At 31.0% G+C, this 20188-nt stretch overlaps 1 protein-coding gene across 1 annotated transcript; it reads right to left on the bottom strand.

Moving 5' to 3' along the window:
- Positions 1 to 1382: 1382 nt before the first annotated feature.
- LOC106762906 (B3 domain-containing protein REM16) lies at positions 1383 to 4557 on the bottom strand. The gene is made up of 4 exons (XM_014647026.2): positions 4286 to 4557; positions 3150 to 3825; positions 2162 to 2343; positions 1383 to 2010 (listed from the first exon to the last, which is right to left on the bottom strand). The coding sequence occupies exons 1-4, from the start codon at positions 4385 to 4387 to the stop codon at positions 1672 to 1674; spliced, it is 1299 nt and encodes a 432-aa protein (XP_014502512.1). The 5' UTR covers positions 4388 to 4557; the 3' UTR covers positions 1383 to 1671.
- Between the last annotated feature and the right edge of the window lie 15631 nt (positions 4558 to 20188).

Raw genomic sequence — 20188 nt, 5'->3', positions numbered from 1 at the left:
CTATAAATTATAGCCTCTTTTTGCGTTTTGAAATCCATTCAATCTCGAAGTATTTCATATCATTTCTCTTTGTCTTTTACTCTCTTCTTTATTTCTCTTTTGGATTGACTATAAATTGTAGCTTGTTTTTGCGTTTTGAAATCCATTCAATCTCGAAGTATTTCATATCATTTCTCTTTGTCTTTTACTCTCTTCTTTATTTCTCTTTTGTCATCTGGGTTTCTATGTTCTGTTTTCACGCAAACCCAACAATTTCTTTAAGTTTCGGTTATCAAAGGACTAAATATTATAAATTATATCTTGTGAATTTTTCTTTGGTATAATCATGTAAATTTCACTAGTAAGTTTTGACCTGTTATTTTTGGAGTGTTACAAAACCAAGATAACCTCATATTGTTAGTTTCAATGAAGTTCAAATTCGGTGTGATGATACAACTAATGTTTTATGGCGTAAGAAATTACTTATTTCGGTTTGATAATTATCTTAGACAATAAACAAGACAGCTCACAATGAATTATTGTGTTGATTTTGATCTTACCCAACGTCATATTAAACCATAATCTATATAACGGTTTTTTTTATAACATTCGAATACTTATTTAAAACAATCCATCGAAGAGTAGCTGGTTGGATTTGAAATCAATGTTCTACATTCATACTGTGAAACCAAAATATATACATATTAGCAACCAAAAGGATTTTTTTTTTTTTAAATGTTTTGTTATAAACTAACAAGATAGAAGATAAACTTGTAGACTTATGAAGTAACATTTTTTATCTTTCACACATTTAGTTCATAAGTTTTCTCTCACTTTTATCCTAGTCTTTGAATCAAATTTCTCAACTGCCTTGTTTGTTATATAATAATTCATGATACCTACATACACATTATGATTACGCAATATAGATATATTTATAATTAATTAAAAAGAAGATAATGTTAGCTTGAAATTACAAATATTTATATTAATTCAAAAAATATGTAGGACAGTGCAAAAAGACTTAGGAAACTTTGACCCTTGACATCTTTTTTCTTAGTTTCTCATCCTTTGTAATCAAATTGCATTGAAATGCTACGTAACAATTCAAGGCAAACTTAATAAACCACAACAAACCAAAATCAAATTTAGTATCAACTCAAATTTCCATTTTAAGTATACATATATTAGCAGGAAACACAAAAACACTTCATAAACACAAGTAAAACAAACTAGGTATTTCATGTCAGTTAAAATAAACATATTCACTTGAAATTGGTGAAATTTCTCTAGTGAGAATTCTCCACTTTTCAAACTTTAACTTTGGAAATTACTTAATCTCTTCATAAATATCCTTAGAAAATCAAAACCAACTTCTTGAATAAATTACTTTGAGACACTGATTAAAACAGACTAAAATCCCATCACACTAGATTTGTTCAAGTCAAACTAAATATCTAAAAACTCTGCAGATATCAGTTCATATTTAAACCAGCTAGGTCTAACAGGACCAATAAGTACATACATATATATAACTACACTACGCCCCCTTAGAAGACTGATAATAAGGCTAAACAATCCAACTCAATATCCAAAATACACACAACACAACTAGAGAACTTGGTCTGCAGTCCTGTGATAAATTATCAACTTACATTGCAATGCTTTCATTCACCCTCATGATGATGAAAATTATGTTTCAGTCAGAGTAGCATTATTCTGTGCTGGTTTTCTTCCTCTTTTTCCTGTTGGAGACATAACAGAAAGAGGAACAATTTCCTCAACAACTCTGAAAATGCTCATATCAAGGACCAAGTTGTCGTTCATTTGGCCAGCTGGTTTAAAGACACAAACATCATACTCTTCCAGGTTGTTGTCCAAGACAAAGTGTTTCCACCCACCAGTAAGTCCACCAGTATGACGAATATTATGGTAGCTGTATCTAGCAGCCCATTCACCCGTGTCCATGCGCAAGATCACATCTTGAGACATTGGAGGGATGTGTTCTCCTATCCACTTGTTGGGCATTGACTAGTCACAGAAAAGGATTACAATGAATAACAAACACCTACTTAAAGAAAAGACATGGTAAAATGCATCGAGTTTCTCCATAACCTGAGATGATTTTAGCTTATGTATGCACAGATCAAATAATGAAAGATTGTGTGAGGCAAATGTTTACCACAAAGAATCTCTTGTACACGTGAGAGGGTCGCATGACTACAACCAAACTGTCATCAGTACGTCCTGCCTGGGCCAATGCTAAGGCGTTTTTAATCTCATCATCTGTGACAGGCCTTCTATTTGATATAAATGCCTCTTGTGCCGCACTTCTAACAGCAGAAACAGGTTCAGCATCTAGTCCTGATATTGATTCAAAGAGAAGCAGCAGTGTTATAAGGTCAATGTAAAAACAGACCAGGTTTTTTTTCTTTCTATTTTTACTTTTATCAATTTTGCAAACTGAGAAGCATGTGCTAGTCCAACTTATTTTCAAGAAAGAACCACTTAAATGTGTTAACTCCCTGAGATTTTGAATATAAAACAAGTGATTATTTCTCCATAATCAATCTCAACCACGCATGTTTTCCACATGCAAATAATCAACTAGTTGTTTCAAGATAATCACATAACATTTGAGTTTAAAACACGCAAACAAGAAGCCTACACAGGCAATAACAGCCAACTATCATCAAAGCAATCAGTTGGTATCTGTTGTAGAGTTCAGGGCACATTTATGCAAAAGCAAGTCTTGCCTTATGCTATTACTCACATAACTTGTTCTCATTGTCAGAAAGAAATGATGGATTTAACCTTCACTTAAATTAAGACATTTCACAAACGTAACTTGCTTTAAATCAAAGGTATGAGCAATCATACTTTCTCATTAGCCAATTCATATGCTTCGTTACATAATAAAAGAGAGCCAAATTCCAGTATATGATTAGGGAAAACAAAGGTAATGTGGAAGCCTGCATTCGGCTTCCATTATTTCATATCAGCTATATGTATTTGAAGTTCAAAGCCTAAGAAAATATTGTGGTTTTGAAGAATCAAAAACTGGTCAGTAAATAAAAAATTCTCAAATTTGATCTTCATAAGAAAAAAAAAAGTTCATTAAACAGTAGTAATATCATTTCCTTTCAGTTTTTGACAAGTAAACATGTTACCAGACACCCAGTCAAGTGCTCTCTCTATAACAGTAGACACTTTAGCTGGTCTGCCCCTGCCTCTCCGTTTGGTCTGCACATGCTTAACAACTGAAGCAAGCTTCCTGATCCTTTTTCCATTAGCAGTTTCTGTGGGAACAGCTGACAGAGGGACTCCATCAGATGTAATTTGCTCAGCACCAGCAGATTCAACATCTGCATTGAAAGCTTCTTCACTGGGAGTAGGAGTTTCAAAAGGTACATTAATTGGCTCCTTGGTACCATTAGCATGCACAGATTTCCCAGGTTGAGCACATTCCACACCAGCTTTTAAAGGGATGTGACCTTCATTCATAGGATCTTCTGCAGTGTCCCTTTTCTTGTTTTGACTTCCACCCACATGTTCAGCTTCGGCGTGCCCACATTTGCGAACAAAATAAGAAGATGCCTTCTCACACAAGCTCCCCCCATCAAACACTAAAACATCAAACTGAAATTCACCATTATACTTAAAGACCAGGAAATCATTCTCCTTCAAACAGTGATCTTTCACAAACTGCTCCCAACCACCAGCTAAGTACAAGGTATCTCCACTAGTAATCATCCCTACGTTCCACGCAACACCACTAGGACCCTTCAGGGTCACATTTGCAGGCGGCTTCTTCTTTAAGTTGTCTGAAAATGTCTTCGGAAGTGCCTGCAAACAAGCTTCAAATTTCATCATCGAGAACGAGATACAATAAGCAGCAAAACATGCAGTTAGAATAGGATACACAATAAAGAGCAATCACAACAACTTGATTGATAACCAACTATTCCCATATCAAGCATGCAAAGTAGATAGTGTCTGCAAACAAGGAACAGAACAACAGAGACAACAACAACCACGTCACAAGACACAAACTATTTAACTCATTCGTTTTTTTTTTTCTTTTTCTATTTGCCCTTCTCCCATGTCCTTAAACATTTCAGGGTGCATGCAAATTTTTTTACCAAAAAAATCGATACAAAAGAGATGATAGAATGAAACAAAGGGGGTAAAAAAATTGCGTACATAGAATGAAGTTCATGAGCTCAATTCAAGCCCAATGTTCCATTCCTTGCCAGATTTATCATGATTCACAACATAAAACTACGAGGTGGGATGGAATACTAACAAGATGTTGATCATAACCCGTGCGGAGAAACTGCGCGAAATGGAGGAATTGAAAATGAGACCAGTAAATGTCCTCCTCCCAGGATCTGCAACCGTTACCCATTTGAACAACAACAGTCGAAGATGAAAAAAGTTGCAATCTTTCGTGGTTTGAATCCAAGAGACGGTGAAAGGGTATGAATTGAGAGCAAAGGCACACAGCCCAAAGAGTATAAACTGGAATGACAAAACACAGACCAAAACCACTTACTTAGAAGCACTTCTTACAATGTAACAAAAGTAAGAAAAATTAAAAACAAAATGTAATGACACAATAAGAATCTTATCGCTCTAACCCTTAGGACCAATTTCTTATATTATTTTTTTAAAAAAAAAACTACTTCAGTATATAAATTAGAAATATTTTTCTATTTTCAAAACCTAAAGCTTTATTTAAAATTTTCTTTAGAATATGAATTTTCTACTTTATTACATTAATTTAAAACTTTTTTAATTTTGTTTTAATATAAATCTTTTGTAAGACTTATAATTTATAATTTTTAATATATTCAAATTTTTCTATATTCAAGAAATTAATTTCATTATTATATTAAAATCAAAATTTGTTTTTTACTTTTAACCTTGACATGTTCTAACATTTCTATTATAACTTAATTCTTAAATTTAGAATGGTAACCTCTTTAATTATGGAGATGCAATTAACGGTAGAGTGACTAGTTACTGAAACGGACCCAGATGATGATATTAGCTGTGACCAGTTTACATTCATAAATGTATTTAAATTATTAAATTAATGTTTTTTCAGAGTTGTTTTTTTTTTCTAATTTAAATTTGGAAGTTTAATACAGTAACATTTTTTAGAAGCGAATTCAATGTAAAAATTCATACATATAGATTTAACAATTTTTCTAACCATAAGTCTTATTTTAAGAGTTATTAATTAGGAAACTAAATTGACTGACTTTTTATTCCAAATTTTATTATTTAAAATGAGATTACTTTATAGTATTTTTAATCACATCTTTAATAATAATAATAAAAATAAAATAAAATATAAAAGGTTTAATACCTATTTTGGTCCCTCCTTTGGGAGGGTTTGTTCAACGTGGTCCCTCCTTTTTTCAAAAGTTCACTTAAGTCCTATCTTTTGTAAAAACTGTTCAAAGTGGTCATTTTTGCTAACGGCGTTAACTTTCTTAACGGCACAGCTGCCAGGTGGCTAATATTTGTTGAGGTGTAACGTTTTGACTGTGTTGGCACTGTTTGTGTGTTTTAAAAAAAATAATTAATTGTGACGTGGAATTTTGGGATTAGGGTTCATCTTGATTGGGATTTTCTGGCAATTGGGATTAGGGTTCATCTTGATTGGGATCTTCTGGCAATTGGGATTAGGGTTCATGCTTGTGACCACTGCAGCACAGGGCGAATCTTACGCAATTGGGATAATGCTTTTTTGTTGGTCATAATAGGTCATTTGCAGGCAAAAAGCACTCCTTCAATATGCCCTCTGTTAAACATTGATCAGGGAAACCTTTTACCCTCTTAGCCAATAAAATTGCCCGTAACTGCAGACAGAATATCCATACAGAATATCAGGAACAGAAAATCTTGTAGACATACCAGACGTTACGTTTATGAATGGAAATCCAGATACAGTAAAAAGGAAAATAAAAACAAATAAATCTTGTGTAAGACACTGGTTTAGGCATTTCCATTAACAACTAATCCTTATAATCTAATCAGAAGAGATTAATATGTGAATGGATTAAGAGATGCTTACCCTAATGAAAGACGCCCCCACACAAAAACCAAAAAACTTCACATCATGAGAAGCTAGCCAATACACGGGCTTTCATAGAGAATAACAAAGAAGGAGCAGAGATTAATTTGGAAGTGGAAAAAGGTGAAGATTTTGAGACATGGGTTTGTTTGTGCTTGTTTATTTAGCCATTAAGAAGAGTAACGCTCCATGACACAACATTGGTTATAACGACGGAAAGAAAGAGAAGATGTATCGAGATCACGGGATGAGTAGAAGGCACAGGCTCAACTGGTTTTTGACTTGATGCAGGAACGGATTGTGATGAACCCTAATTGCAATTGCCCAAAAATTTCCAATTCGCAGATTTTATTTGTCGTGTTTGGTGTTCATGATGTTTGAAGGTGTTTGATGAACCCTAATTGCAATTGCCCATAAATTTCCAAATCGCAGATTTTACCCAAATTTGTATCTGACCAAAAATTACCCCTAAATCCTTCCTTAATCCAACCCTAATTATATTCATTTACAGGTCATCATTATATATTTTTTAAAAAATAAATTACAATGCCAAATCAGCACATCTTAGACACCTGGCAGCTCTGCCGTTAATGAACTTAACGCCGTTAGCAAAAAGGACCAGTTTGAACAGTTTTTGCAAAAGGTAGGACTTAAGTGAACTTTTGAAAAAAGGAGGGACCACTTTGAACAGTTTTTGCAAAATGTAGGACTTAAGTGAACTTTTGAAAAAAGGAGGGACCACTTTGAACAAACCCTCCCAAAGGAGGGACCAAAATAGGTATTAAACCAATATAAAACTAGCCTCGTTTGAAAGAAAATTTAAAGTATAAGCAAATTTAGTTAGCCACTATAGAAAAATAGTTGTACTTAAATTCAAATAATTATAGTTTAAATATATAGGAGTCTAGAAAAGAAATTATTAGAGTTGATAGATTTTTTAAAATAATAAAATTGAGTATTTTAATGTTAAAATAATTAGAATTTCATTTCATAAATGATTTTTATTATCTGAAATATTCATTATTTCTCTAAAACTTTTTTTCTAATTCTCTCACTTATCTCTAAGATTTTTGACTTTTTGTTTGACGATCAGGAAGTGTTTAGGAGATCACGAAGGTAAATTTTTCATTCTTTATTGATCAATTTTCCTTTTTGAGCAAACAAGTTTCTACTTATTTTTTTTTTAATTCTTAGTTTAAAACACATGAACTAGAATTTTTTGCATGTGTTGTCCACTCTCTTTTTCTATCTTTGTGTCGATCAGTGGTCCTAAAGACTTACTTTGATCATGATTTTGTGGTTTATAGGTAATTCGAGAGTTCTCTAAGGTAAGGCAAGGATAGTGTGATTCTTAGAGTTGTGGTAGCTTCTAAATAGCTAAGGTAAGCTGATATTTGTTTTATTTTGTGTTAAGAATGATGAATTTATACTTGTCATGTTGTAAATATGATGTTTGATTTAACATGTGATCAATTAAGATGAATAATTGGTAATAATTTTGATTGATGCATGAAATTGAATTATTGATGAATGGTTGTCATGTATGTTATTGAATTGGTTTTGCTTTATACATTGAATGTTGTTGTTTTTGGAGTTTTAAGGGGTACAAACCTGTTATGGAATTAATAGTAGTAAAAAGGGAATGTTGTTAAGTTTTTTTCTGTTTAGCTTGGAGTTTTGGTATGTGAGCATTTAGAGGAGTGACTTCTAGTGAGAATTGATGTTTTGGAGTTGTCTTTTTACCATTTAAAACTTGTTTAAGGCCTTAATTAACTAAAAATATGAGGTTGATTTGGAAAAGTAGTATTTCGGTATAATTGTAAGTTGTTTTATATTAAAAATGAGGTTTGGATAGGTGAGATTTTGAGACTTGTTTGAGATACGAGTTAGCATATATATGATTTATAAATGGGTGGTAGTAAATATGTTGTGTTTTGAATGGTTTTTAGGTGCATTTTAGAGGTTTTTGACTGGTGTCTATAGTTTTCTCTCTTTGCTTTCTCCTTCTTTGGCTTTTGTGGTTTCTCTTAAGGACTGGATGGTACTTTATGATATGTTTAGTATGCTTTATGAAATGTTATTAAGGATTTTGAACGAGGTTAATGTATGTATCAATGTGTGATTGAATAAGAGTTTCTAAGGAGAAATTATAAGTGGTTGTATCAGGTGTTGTTTATATGAATGTAGGAAGCTCAGTCTTTTGTGTTTTCCTGACACTAATGGTTATTCATTCTCAATTAGAGAGGAGTGATGCATGTGGTGAGAGTATGAGGTCCTAGTCTAGGTGATCCATTATGGCCTAAGATGCGGAACGGACTAACCTTGTACGTGTGGTAGGATGAAAACCATTGACAATGATTATGCAGAGCAATAGAGGCCACCACAAGTGCATGATTTATCATAACTCAACATTCATACTATATCTGGATGGTCAGGTCTAGGTTTATAGTATGCTTAGGATGTTTGATTAACTTGGTATGAAATAGGATGAATGATGAATCTTAATATTATGTGTTTGTTCTTTTTAGATTAGCTTACCCTTTTGTGTGTTTCTTTGTTTGGTTGTTTATGTATGTTTGGTTCTTTTTGCAATGACCATCTAGTGAGTGTGAGTAAAAGGTGATGATGTATTGGTGTAGCAGACTCTAGGAGGTGATAGAACAGATGTGTTATTGAATTAGAAGAGATGATTTTGTATAGTTGTCTTTTGAGAAACCTTATGTACATTCTTAGTTTCTTTCTCTTTTGGAGTTGTAAATATAAAATAGACTTATAGTTATGTTTTGGATAACTGTACATATATTTTATATTTTTCTTAAGTTTAACTCTTCTAAATTATTGATTTTATGATGATTTTTTAATAGTGTATTTATACTATTTTAATGGAACGTTGCAAAATACATCAAAATTGATAATTAAGTTTTTTATAATTTGATATCAAATTATCATTTAATATAAGTGTGTTATAATTAACAAAAAATAATTAAATATAACTATAATTTAATATCCTATGATAATCATATTCTTCAAAAATGTTTTAGGAAAACAAGTGAATTCACGACTATTTCACATAAACAAGAGAGAATATGTAGATATTATTGCAATTTAAATTTTATGTTTTAAGAATCTTTAAATAAATTAATAGGTTTATTATAACTTTAATTATAAGTTAGGTAGATATTATTACAATAATAAATTTTATTATTTAGATATTATTATCGCTAAAATTTATAAATATAAAAAATTGTAATAATTCAAATTATAATGTGTGTATATGTGTGTGTGCATGCGTGTGCGTGTGTATGTGTGTATGTTGGAAGTCTCATATCGATTAGAGATGAGACCAATTATAATATATAAGTGAGGTGCAAACCTCACCTTACAGGCTGGTCTTGTGAGGTAGAGTCAGGGTTAGAGTCCACTTCTAATATGGTATCAGAATCATGGTTAGAACCTATCTTAGCGATATTTCTTGTTTCTTGGGCATTTCTATTCCACCCGTTGTTGAGCCGCTATCAGACCACTCATTTCTATTATCACGCACGAGGTGTCTATTTGGTGTGAAGGGGTGTGTTGGAAGTCCCATATCGACTAGAGATAAGACCAAATTATAATATATAAGTGAGGTGCAAACCTCACCTTACAAGCCACCTCACCTTACAAACTCGTTTTGTGAGGTTGAGTTATGCTTAAAACTCACTTTCTAATATGAAACCACAGTCCTTTGTTTGAGGGGAGGATTGTTGGGGTACAAACAAAAGTTCCACATCAAATAAAATAAGATATGAACATGGTTTATAATCACATAAGATACCTCCATTGGTAAAAGGCCTTTTGGAGTGGTACCAAAAGCAAATCCGTGAGGGCTTGACCCAAAGCGGACAATATCTTACCACTGTGGAGATCTATGTGTGTGTTGAACCTCCCTACAAATGGAATCAGAGTCCATGGTTTAGGTCTGGAGACCGGGTTCAGACGAGTACGTCTCTCCATGATAAGGTGAATCCTTGGCAGGTGGCCAGTGGCAGATAACCAAATACCTTATGAGAGGTGGAGAGCAAGAGATGCTCAGTGTTATGACCATGGATCGTGAAAGAGGGCAAGGAGATGTTCAGTGTTGACCATGGTGTACTCGAGGATAAGAAAGAAAAGACTTTCATTGTAGGAGAGGTGGAGGTGGAGAACCATAGTCCTTTGTTTGAGGGGAGGATTGTTGGGGTACAAACAAAAGTCCCACATCAGATAAAATAAGAGATTTTATACACAAAAGATACCTCCATTGGTAAAAGACCTTTTGGAGTGGTACCAAAAGCAAATCTGTTAAGGTTTGACCCAAAGTAGACAATGTCTTACTAGTGTAGAGATCTATGTGTCTGTTGAACCTCCATATATATATATATATATATATATATATATATATATATATATATATATATATATATATATATATATATATATATATTATTTTTCAATATTGTTTTTGTGTTAAACAATCATAATAATCACCATAACATCATATATCAAATCACAGCATCGACATAAATATATTAATATTTATGTCAATATATAATACAATTAGTATATGGATAATGTAACCTTTCATTTAATAATATGAACTACTAAACAAAATACTATAATTTTGATAATGCACGATAGATAGATAAGGATTATACAAAATATTAAAGTTATGGATATAATAATTATACAAACATAATATATGTACAAGGTCGTAGGTAAGTTAAACAAGTTTTTCTAAAGATAACAACTATTAGTGAAGTATATAACTAAAACACTAAACACCACTTGAGGACATCCTTGCTTCGACCAAAGACATATAAATGTCTGACTCATAATTTGCTCACATCAATAGGTAATCATTGAAAAAAAAAACATCACAAACAAAAAAGAAGGTAGGGTAAGCTAGTTTCAAAAGAAATGATCATAACAACTTAACATATCACTTATTAGTTCATCAATCATAACATTCTGTAATTCAAATAAACGTATAGGCAATTGACTTTATGCTCAATTTATCTGGGTACATGCTTTGACATAGAGCTTCATTGTAAATATGCACTTGTAGTAGTATTTATACTTTGTAGAGTAAAAAACACCTACTCACAAGGTTAATCTTTCACACCTAAGGCTAACAGTATAGGGTAAAGACCTCCTATCATTTTCTCTCCCACCTCATTTATCTCTATATGAGTTGAATGTTTGGTAGTATATTAAGATATATACTTTCTGAACTCTCATATGTCAAAACACACATTGAACAACACCACAACCAAATCCTCCTTTAATTGATTACAATCATTCTCAAAAAACATTACAAACTAGATATCACATTAACATTCACAAAATAACCTTTAACCATCACAAACTAGTAAAACACACATATAAATTAGGTGTTGGACTATGCTAATCTCGTCCAGCGAGAGTAACTATTCGCTCATTGAGTATCAATTCTCTCAACAACCATATAACTCTCTTAGTCATATCATCACTGAATGACACATGCTTAAAAGAACATGAGATTCGTCTAGCGAGAATGGTCTCGCTCAACCACTATCAAGTCAGTGAGTCTCTGATTTTAGTCTCACTCAACGAGAGTTTTCTTACCCGATGAATACTAAGTAAGTGTCTCTCTGCCTTTGAGCTCGCCCAATGACCATATTTTTGCCTTGCGAAAACCAAGTCAGTGAATCCCCTAACTTTGGCTTCACTCACTAAGAATATACTTGCCCAAAGAGTTTGAGTAATTTTGCATAACACGACTTCTACAAATTTATGCCTCACAAGCCTCTACCATCCAACCTAACAATAACTACAAATGCCAAAACACCTAATTTCAAATAATACACAATTTTAACCATACAATTTACTTCCAATACAGTCTCAATCATTCATTATAGTAGAGTTTGAATCATATTATCTTTAAAGACAATTCAATTCCTTAATCTCAACTCAATCAGTCAGATTGCATCAGACAATGAAATTTCATAATTTAACTATCATACAAGCCTACATCCAATAATCAAAACTTGTCTACTAGTTAAAACCAAAGTAATTAATTTCTCTTGCCTATCAGATGACCCAAATTGTTTTAAAGTTCCTAAAACACCTCTACTAACAGGGGAAGCTCTACCTGTTTCTACCAACAACATAAACATGATAAAGACATGTCATTAGAATCATTAATCATAGAGGAATCAAACCTCACATGCAAGAGAAAACCACTCACATGCAAAAAAACACTCAAACACAAGAAAGAATAGAAATCAACTTACTTTTTTTAGAAAACTGATCAGTTGAAGAAGAAGACATTGCCTCAAGGGTCACTTAGGTGATCCTTGATATTTAAACAAATGAACAAAGTCAGAATTTCTAGAGAGAGGGTAGAGGATTCTTATAAAAAGAGTTTTAGAGAGATAATATGTTTTTAGATAATAAAACTCATTAATAGAAAATTTTATTTTTACGTTGAGCTTTTAATAATAAAATAAATGAGTCTCATTATTTTAACACGATATCATCTAGGAGACTATTTTCTAAGTTCTTACGAATAAAATAATAATTATGTATTAGAAATCATATTAATATTCACATCAAATGAATAAAAATTGAAATTTTTTTAAATATTGATGTTAAGTTTGAACATAAACATTGACTTTTGCTAATAGTTAGATATGTATAACCATGTATATTACTTTAGCTTAAATTTTTGTGACAAATTCCTATAAGAATTTGAATTCTCTACTAGATTTTTTTTGTTATTTTTTTGTTAAACCTTTAAAATACATTGGTAGACTCTTATTTTTATACATTAAAATATATTAAAAACTTTTTTAATATACTAACATCAATGTATCTTGAAAGCCCATTCAAAACAACATAAAAAACTTAGCAGAGATGGACTCTAACTAGATGATTTCAAAACCTTTAATTGAGTATAATTGCCTATAACTTTCAACTTAGTGTACAAAATCTTCATGACTCTTCACCAAATAATACATTTAAGTATCTTACTTATTGTAATTTGAATATCTTATTTAATCACATAACATGATACTTACACCACATTTTAATAATACTTCCTTAATAACTTTTGACACATACAAAAGATCACACTATCAACCACACCGGTTATTTACAACTTATCATCAACCACATTCAACAATCCCTAACTTATTATTATTAAATAATAATATCTCACATCATGAATCAAATAACACTTTTCTCTACTTATGCATACATATACATAAAATTTATCATACAAAAGTCACTTGAGAACACAATGATTAAGTGAAATTCAAAAAAAAAAAAAAGATTAGTTTCTTCCATATTATGGTTAAAAAATGATATTTTATAGTTTAAGTAAGAATATATATTAAGAAAACATAAAATAAAATGACATATATATCTTTGACACATATCTCTCACTTAACCATAAATGAACCAAAAATTATATTAAACACTTGATCCAAAACTTACTTTTTTTTTTAGCAATTATAACATCCTTGATAGATTTGTAAATAACATTTAATACCATTTTAATGCATTTAAACTCATATAGAACTTGTTTAGCTTAAAATATCTATATCAAATTAAAAAATAATATAACTTAAACATCACCCAAGCAACTTAAAAATGTAAGCATTCATCACACGCTAGTGCAGAAAGGGCTTTAGGCGTTTTTTATTTTAGGCTTTTAACGTCACTTCTACAACCGACGTCTATACAGGTGACGTTAATGGGACGTCGAAATTCCAAATAACCAACGTTTATTTAGACGTCAGTTCATGCCATCCCCAACGTCTAAGGCCACTATATAGACGTCGGGCTAGGCCTCAACCGACGTCTAATGGCACTATATAGACGTCGGCCTATGCCTTAACTGACGTCTACGGGAATATCTAGAGATCAAACATGTCACTAACCGACGTCTATGGTCACTATAGAAGTCCGACATAGCACTAACCGACATCTAAGATAGCCATTGTGTTTTAGTGCAGTTTTGATCCGGTCTTTCGATAGCCTAGTAGCACACTCTCCCTTCGCTAGCTTCCCCGCCAAAAAAGTTTGTGTCTTTTGCATCTCTTATGACATTTCAACCCAAAACAGAACCTGGGTCCATGCCTAGTTCTCATTCAACTACAAAAGGAAAAAATTACGGTGACACAAGAACTAGGCAACGATCCAAGTTCCATTTTGAGTTGAAACGCCATAAAACATCCAAAAGACGTCGCTTTTCTTGTTAGGAAGCTAGCAATGGGAGAATGTGGTACTACGTTACCCAAAGAGAGGATCAAAACTGCACTAAAACACAATGAAAACACATTTTAATTGGTTATTAGATGATAATCGGTCAAGACACCAATTTAATCGGATTAAAAGAAAGTTTAAACGGTTTAAAAAAAAAAGCACCTCCAATGCAATACCGCGAGAGAGAGAAAATGAGAGGAAGAAGAAGATTGTGTGCATAACTGCGAGAGAGAGAAAAGGAGAGGAGGAAGAAGATGATGTGCGCGTAACTGCGAGTTCATGGTTTATTTAACATGAATTTATGCGTCGGTCATCGTACCAACGGACGTCTATGGACGTCGACTACCTCACTAATCTGACCTCCAAGAGACTTTTCACCTACCTTTCTCATGCCATTTAGACGTCGAATGCAAGGGTAATTGACCTCTAAAGTGTTGAACGAAGTGATTTTTCAGTAACCGGTCAGTCCAGTAGACGACGGGGATCCGGGGGCGCCGACGTCTATGCACTTATAGATGTCGGTCCTGAACAAAGGGACGTCTATTTACCTGCGGGGTAGGTGAATCGCATTAATTACAGCCATATAGACGTCGACTGCCTGACTAAACCGACGTCCAAGAAACTATTCAACTGCCTTTTCAGGCCATTTAGACGTCAGACGACAGGGCGTTGACATCCAAAGTGCTGAACGAAGTGACTTTTCAATAACTGGTTAGTCCAGTAGACGTCGGTCCTGTACCAAGTGATGTTTAAGTGCCTGCGAGGTAGGTGAATCGCATTAATTGCAGCAAGATAGACGGCTAGCCCTCGTAACTAACGTCTATATAGTAGAAATACACTGACTTCTCACCTACCTGTTAGGCACATGGACATCTGTTTAGGGTGAAACTGACGTCTACACTATTATAGACGTCGGGCGAACCACAAACTGACGTCTATATGGCCAACTTATTTACTAAAATATCACTGGTCAGTCATATTCGTCTCGCCACACCATAACCGACGTCTAAGGGTGACGTTAAACAACGATTCTGCACTAGTGATATCTATATAATTTCACATTAATTTAACTAAAACAACCATTATAATATAATGTGTTTGCAACATCTAAATCCAACTTTTTCAAATATACAATTTATTAACAACAATTCTAAGCTTGAAAGTTAATACTAAAATCCTTCAATGTTGATCAAGTTTTTCATTTTGACAATCTTGTATCCCTTCATCTTAATACATTAAGGTTGAACTTAATAATATAACTTCATCTCAATATTTAGATCAATTGACATAAGGTAAAATTATTAGTTTCACTTACTTGATGAACACATTCTAAACTATAGAAATCTTAAACTAATTACTTCTAAGGCTTCCAAACACCTAAGAAACACTTAAAATAAAACGTAAAAACGAATTAGTAAAGAGGTTACTAAATAGAAACAAATATATTTTATACAAAAATTTTACCTATTAAAAAGATTCATACCATGTTACATTTTCACTATTTGAGACTTCAATTATTTTTTTAATATAATTTCTAACAATATTATAACTTAAATGCTTTTATGGTGTTCAAATTCATAAATAAGAACCTTCATTGTTAAGTATGTTTGAGTTGGATTTTAAAATCTTACTTTGATAATAGTCGTAATATTAACTTTTTATATTACTTATTGTTAGAAATATAACAAATATAACAAACGAAAGCAAAACTCAAATCAATTCTTCCATATATAAGTAATATGCAAAGCAATGGGTACACAAATCATAGAAGAAAGAAATCAACATACATTAAAACTTTTAACATGGAAAAACTCAATATAGAGAAAAATTTCACAAGATCCGATTTATTAAAAACTTCCACTAATAATAATTAAAAGTACACCACCTGACAAATTCCCTTATCACCAGTTAATTAGGGTCATCTCCAACCAAACTCACTTTCTCCTTGTAAATAGACTTCAATATCCTTTGACCTTGAATGAAAGGTCAAGTTCTTGCTGAGATAGACTACATATTGACCATGATCACAATACTATGTTTTTTTTTCTTGTGATAATCTTACATCACAAGTCATGTCTTCATTTGTGTAACCATTCAACACAAGTTTATCACTTCTTTCCAGAGAGGATTCACTTAATAACATTAGACAATTTCAAAAGCAAGTGAACATTTTTCATGAATAACTCTCACTCTCGTATCATCATCCTCGAATATAAATTATCAGGAATATAAAGAAAAATAATAACATCCAAGTATGATGAAAATACATATAGTTAACGTCACAATAACAACAAATATTTTGATAAAGTTATCATCTTACATTTCAAGTATTTGTTTTGATAGTTTGAAGTATTATTTATTACAACCAATGGAATATCCTAAAAATTTAAACTATCTAGTATACTAAAAACTAATAAAAAGACTTATAGAAATAAATAATACAACCTAGAATATAAAATACATGCAGAAATATAAATAGTTAAAATGACCAAAAAATGTAACTTTATTCTCTTCCAAATGTTCCTTTTAGTAATTATACATACATACACATAATATATATATATATATATATATATATATATATATATATATATATATATATTAATAAGTCTAATAATTCATTTTCATTCAAAATTTAACACACAACTAGTTGTTAAAATGGGACATTTGGTCCGTCCACCACGGGTTGGTCACTTAGTAAACCAACCCAACCCGACTTATTTATTAGCAAGTCGAAAAAATTTAAATCTGACCCGACCCACCACGGACTGATGAGTTAAATGGGTTAGTTCACTAACACTCACTGAATTACAAGTTTTTTTAAATAAAAAAATACAATTTTTTGGAATTTCAAATTTAAATAATTTCACTCTAAAAATGATGTTAAACACTAAAGACAATTCAAAATAAAAAAATTAACATACAACTCAAATGTAATCCAAAAGCAAACTCAAAAAGCGAATAAATAAGTTTATAATATTGACAATTTTTGTGTCCTGTATCCATTTATAAGATTAAAGTCTTGAATGGATAAATTTATAATATTTTGCTCTTTTGAAATATCTTTTTCTTTATTCCCATTTTGAATAAAATAAAATAAAAATGTTAACTAATAATAATGAAACACAAAATAATAAATAATTAAATTAAATTAGGTGGATTGGTAAGCTAACTCGGCTCACCACAGATTCAACCCGTATAAACCAGGTTTCAACTGAGTCAAGTTAAAAATTGACACATATGAAAAAATTTCATTCTTTTCAAACCCCACCCAAACCTGTAGTGGATCGAATTGACCTACGGATTCTAATCCATTTTGACATCACTACACATAACTATTTCATAAATTACAAATTAATCTATACATCAAAGATATTCGATAAGCGAAATAACAACCAATGCCTTTCGGAATACTCACATTAAGTATGCCTTAACATATACGAACATCTTATCTAATACCCAATATTTTTATCTACAAGCAACTTTAAGATAAAGGATTGAGATAAATTCATTACACTTGAAGTCGTAGATATACACGTCACAATATGTAAGAACTTTCCCTCAACATTACCATCTAATATTGTAATTTATGTGACTTAAGTCATCAACGAAATAAGAAAATCTATATTATAATGTCAATACTTAATACACAAATCAAACAATAATTCAAACATAAAAAATCGTATCATCTTCGATAATAATTTCCACATTGCATAATTTGTGATAACCTAGATATAAATTAAAATTAAAAATTATCATCACAATATTATATTTTTTCCTTGTTAATTTACATATAATAAAAAGTTAAAGGTTTATTTAAAAAACAGTTTTTGAAGCCTTTCATTTTCAATTTCCATAAGTTAGGTTCACTCATCATTCTTCCTTCCCCTCAAACAATATTTGACCTCATTCCTTGTTTTCTTCAAGATCCAAAGTCATGGAGATGGCTATTGTGAAGGGTTTTACCATATAACCCGATTAAGTTCAAATTTCTTTAATTTCTGTACAATAGATCTGTTTTTCTTATACATGCAGATTTTTCCTGGATTGCATGTAATTTCTTTATTTTCTAGATGAGACTTTATCTTGTTTTGATTTAAAAATCATGGCCTGATTGGGTTTTTTATTGTGTAGTTATAGCAAAGGGGTGAAGCCGTGTAGAGAAAAAACGATGATAAGTATCTTATATAAGATAAGAAAAGCTAAATTTCTTTCAAATTTAAAGTCACATTGTTGAATTTAAATACTAAGGTTAACTTAAATATGAGAAAGTTAAGAAATTATTGTGAAAAGCATTCTTGTTCAAAATGTGAAGTTGTTTGAGACTTTTAATGTTGTAAAGTTGTGGATTTTAATGTGGTTATGAATTTTCATCATTAGAAAGAATCATAAACTCCTTAGCTATTGTAATATGTAATTTCAATACTATTCAAATGTTTATATATATTTACATCAAGGGTAATATGTTTTTTTTTTTTCATTAATATAAACGACAGAAAAATTAAGCTAGAATTGATTATAGTTATTATTCAAGTGCAATGATTAACTAGTGTTAAACATAATTATTTTCAGTTAAACATAATTAACATAATATAGATAGAACTTGAGTTAAGTTAAGGATCTTTCAAAAATGAGAAAATTAAAAATAAATTAGTGTTAGTTTGTTGGATTAGGTTAATGATTACTTTCATATTAAAATTATTTTAATAAACATTGATGGTTAAATTTGGATTGTTTTTGTTGTAATAATTTCTAGAACTTACTGGTTTTGTCTTGGAATTGAAATGGCAGAAGCTAAACATAGGTCCGATTTTCAAAAAACTGTATCTGAAAAATCACAGACAGCACAGTGCATTGAACAGGTAAGCGATTGATGCTACAATTCAACACATTATTATTATTCCTGCAATCTTCAAAACCCTAATTTTTTTTTTCTGCATAAACATGTTGAAGTGTAAAAAGTTATTTTTAAATATATTTTTGAACAAAAAAATTTTCTATATGAGTAAATGTTGTTTTATCCTAAAAATGAGTTTCATAAAAAGATGTGTAATTTGGTATTGGAGTGTGTTAATTCAACCAGCAATTATGGTTGTGAAGAGTTTTGACAGTAACGAATTACGAAGTCTTATCCACCATCAATATTATTGATTACAGAAGATGATAAAGTTCATAATTTTAAAAATAAAAATAACTAAGTTTTAAATTAGTAAAATATTTTCAATTAATTTACTTGGTAATATAAAAAATTTATATTATTTTTATTTGATACTCAATTTTTCTTAGTTCATTTGTAAGACATTGATATTTTTACTGTTGTCTTTAATTATTTTATGCTCAGGTAATTGGTACTTGGTATCGTATTTAATAACTATATACTATAACTATTTTATATTTGATGCTGAAAAAAGAAATGTATATTAATTATTTTATAATATCATGTTTTATGTATTATTTTTTAATTATTTAATTAATTACTGATATAGTAAAGAAAGAAGTACGAGGACATGTAATGATATATCTATTTCTCCAAATAAATGAGAAAAATAATCTTTTAAATATTATATTGGAGATGAAAAAACAATTAAGGAGGAATTTTCATTTAAAAATGAGATGAAATAGTTTACAAAGATTAATCCATTAAATGCTTTTATTCAAGTTTTAAAATACGTAATGGCATTATAAATTTACCTTTTTAACTTTCTTTAAATTAAATTATCAATAAAAAAGGTTAATTATACAAAAATATAATTACAAAAAAGAAAAGGTCAAGATTCAGTGACATGGCAAACCCAAAGCTAGTTGTAATCATACGTTGAAAGACTACTTGTGGGAAATGAGACTTCAATCATGGTGAAG

The sequence above is a fragment of the Vigna radiata genome, chromosome 6, assembly GCF_000741045.1.
Source record: "Vigna radiata var. radiata cultivar VC1973A chromosome 6, Vradiata_ver6, whole genome shotgun sequence".
NCBI classification, from domain to species: domain Eukaryota; kingdom Viridiplantae; phylum Streptophyta; class Magnoliopsida; order Fabales; family Fabaceae; genus Vigna; species Vigna radiata.
This window is presented reverse-complemented; position numbering and strand designations above follow the sequence as displayed.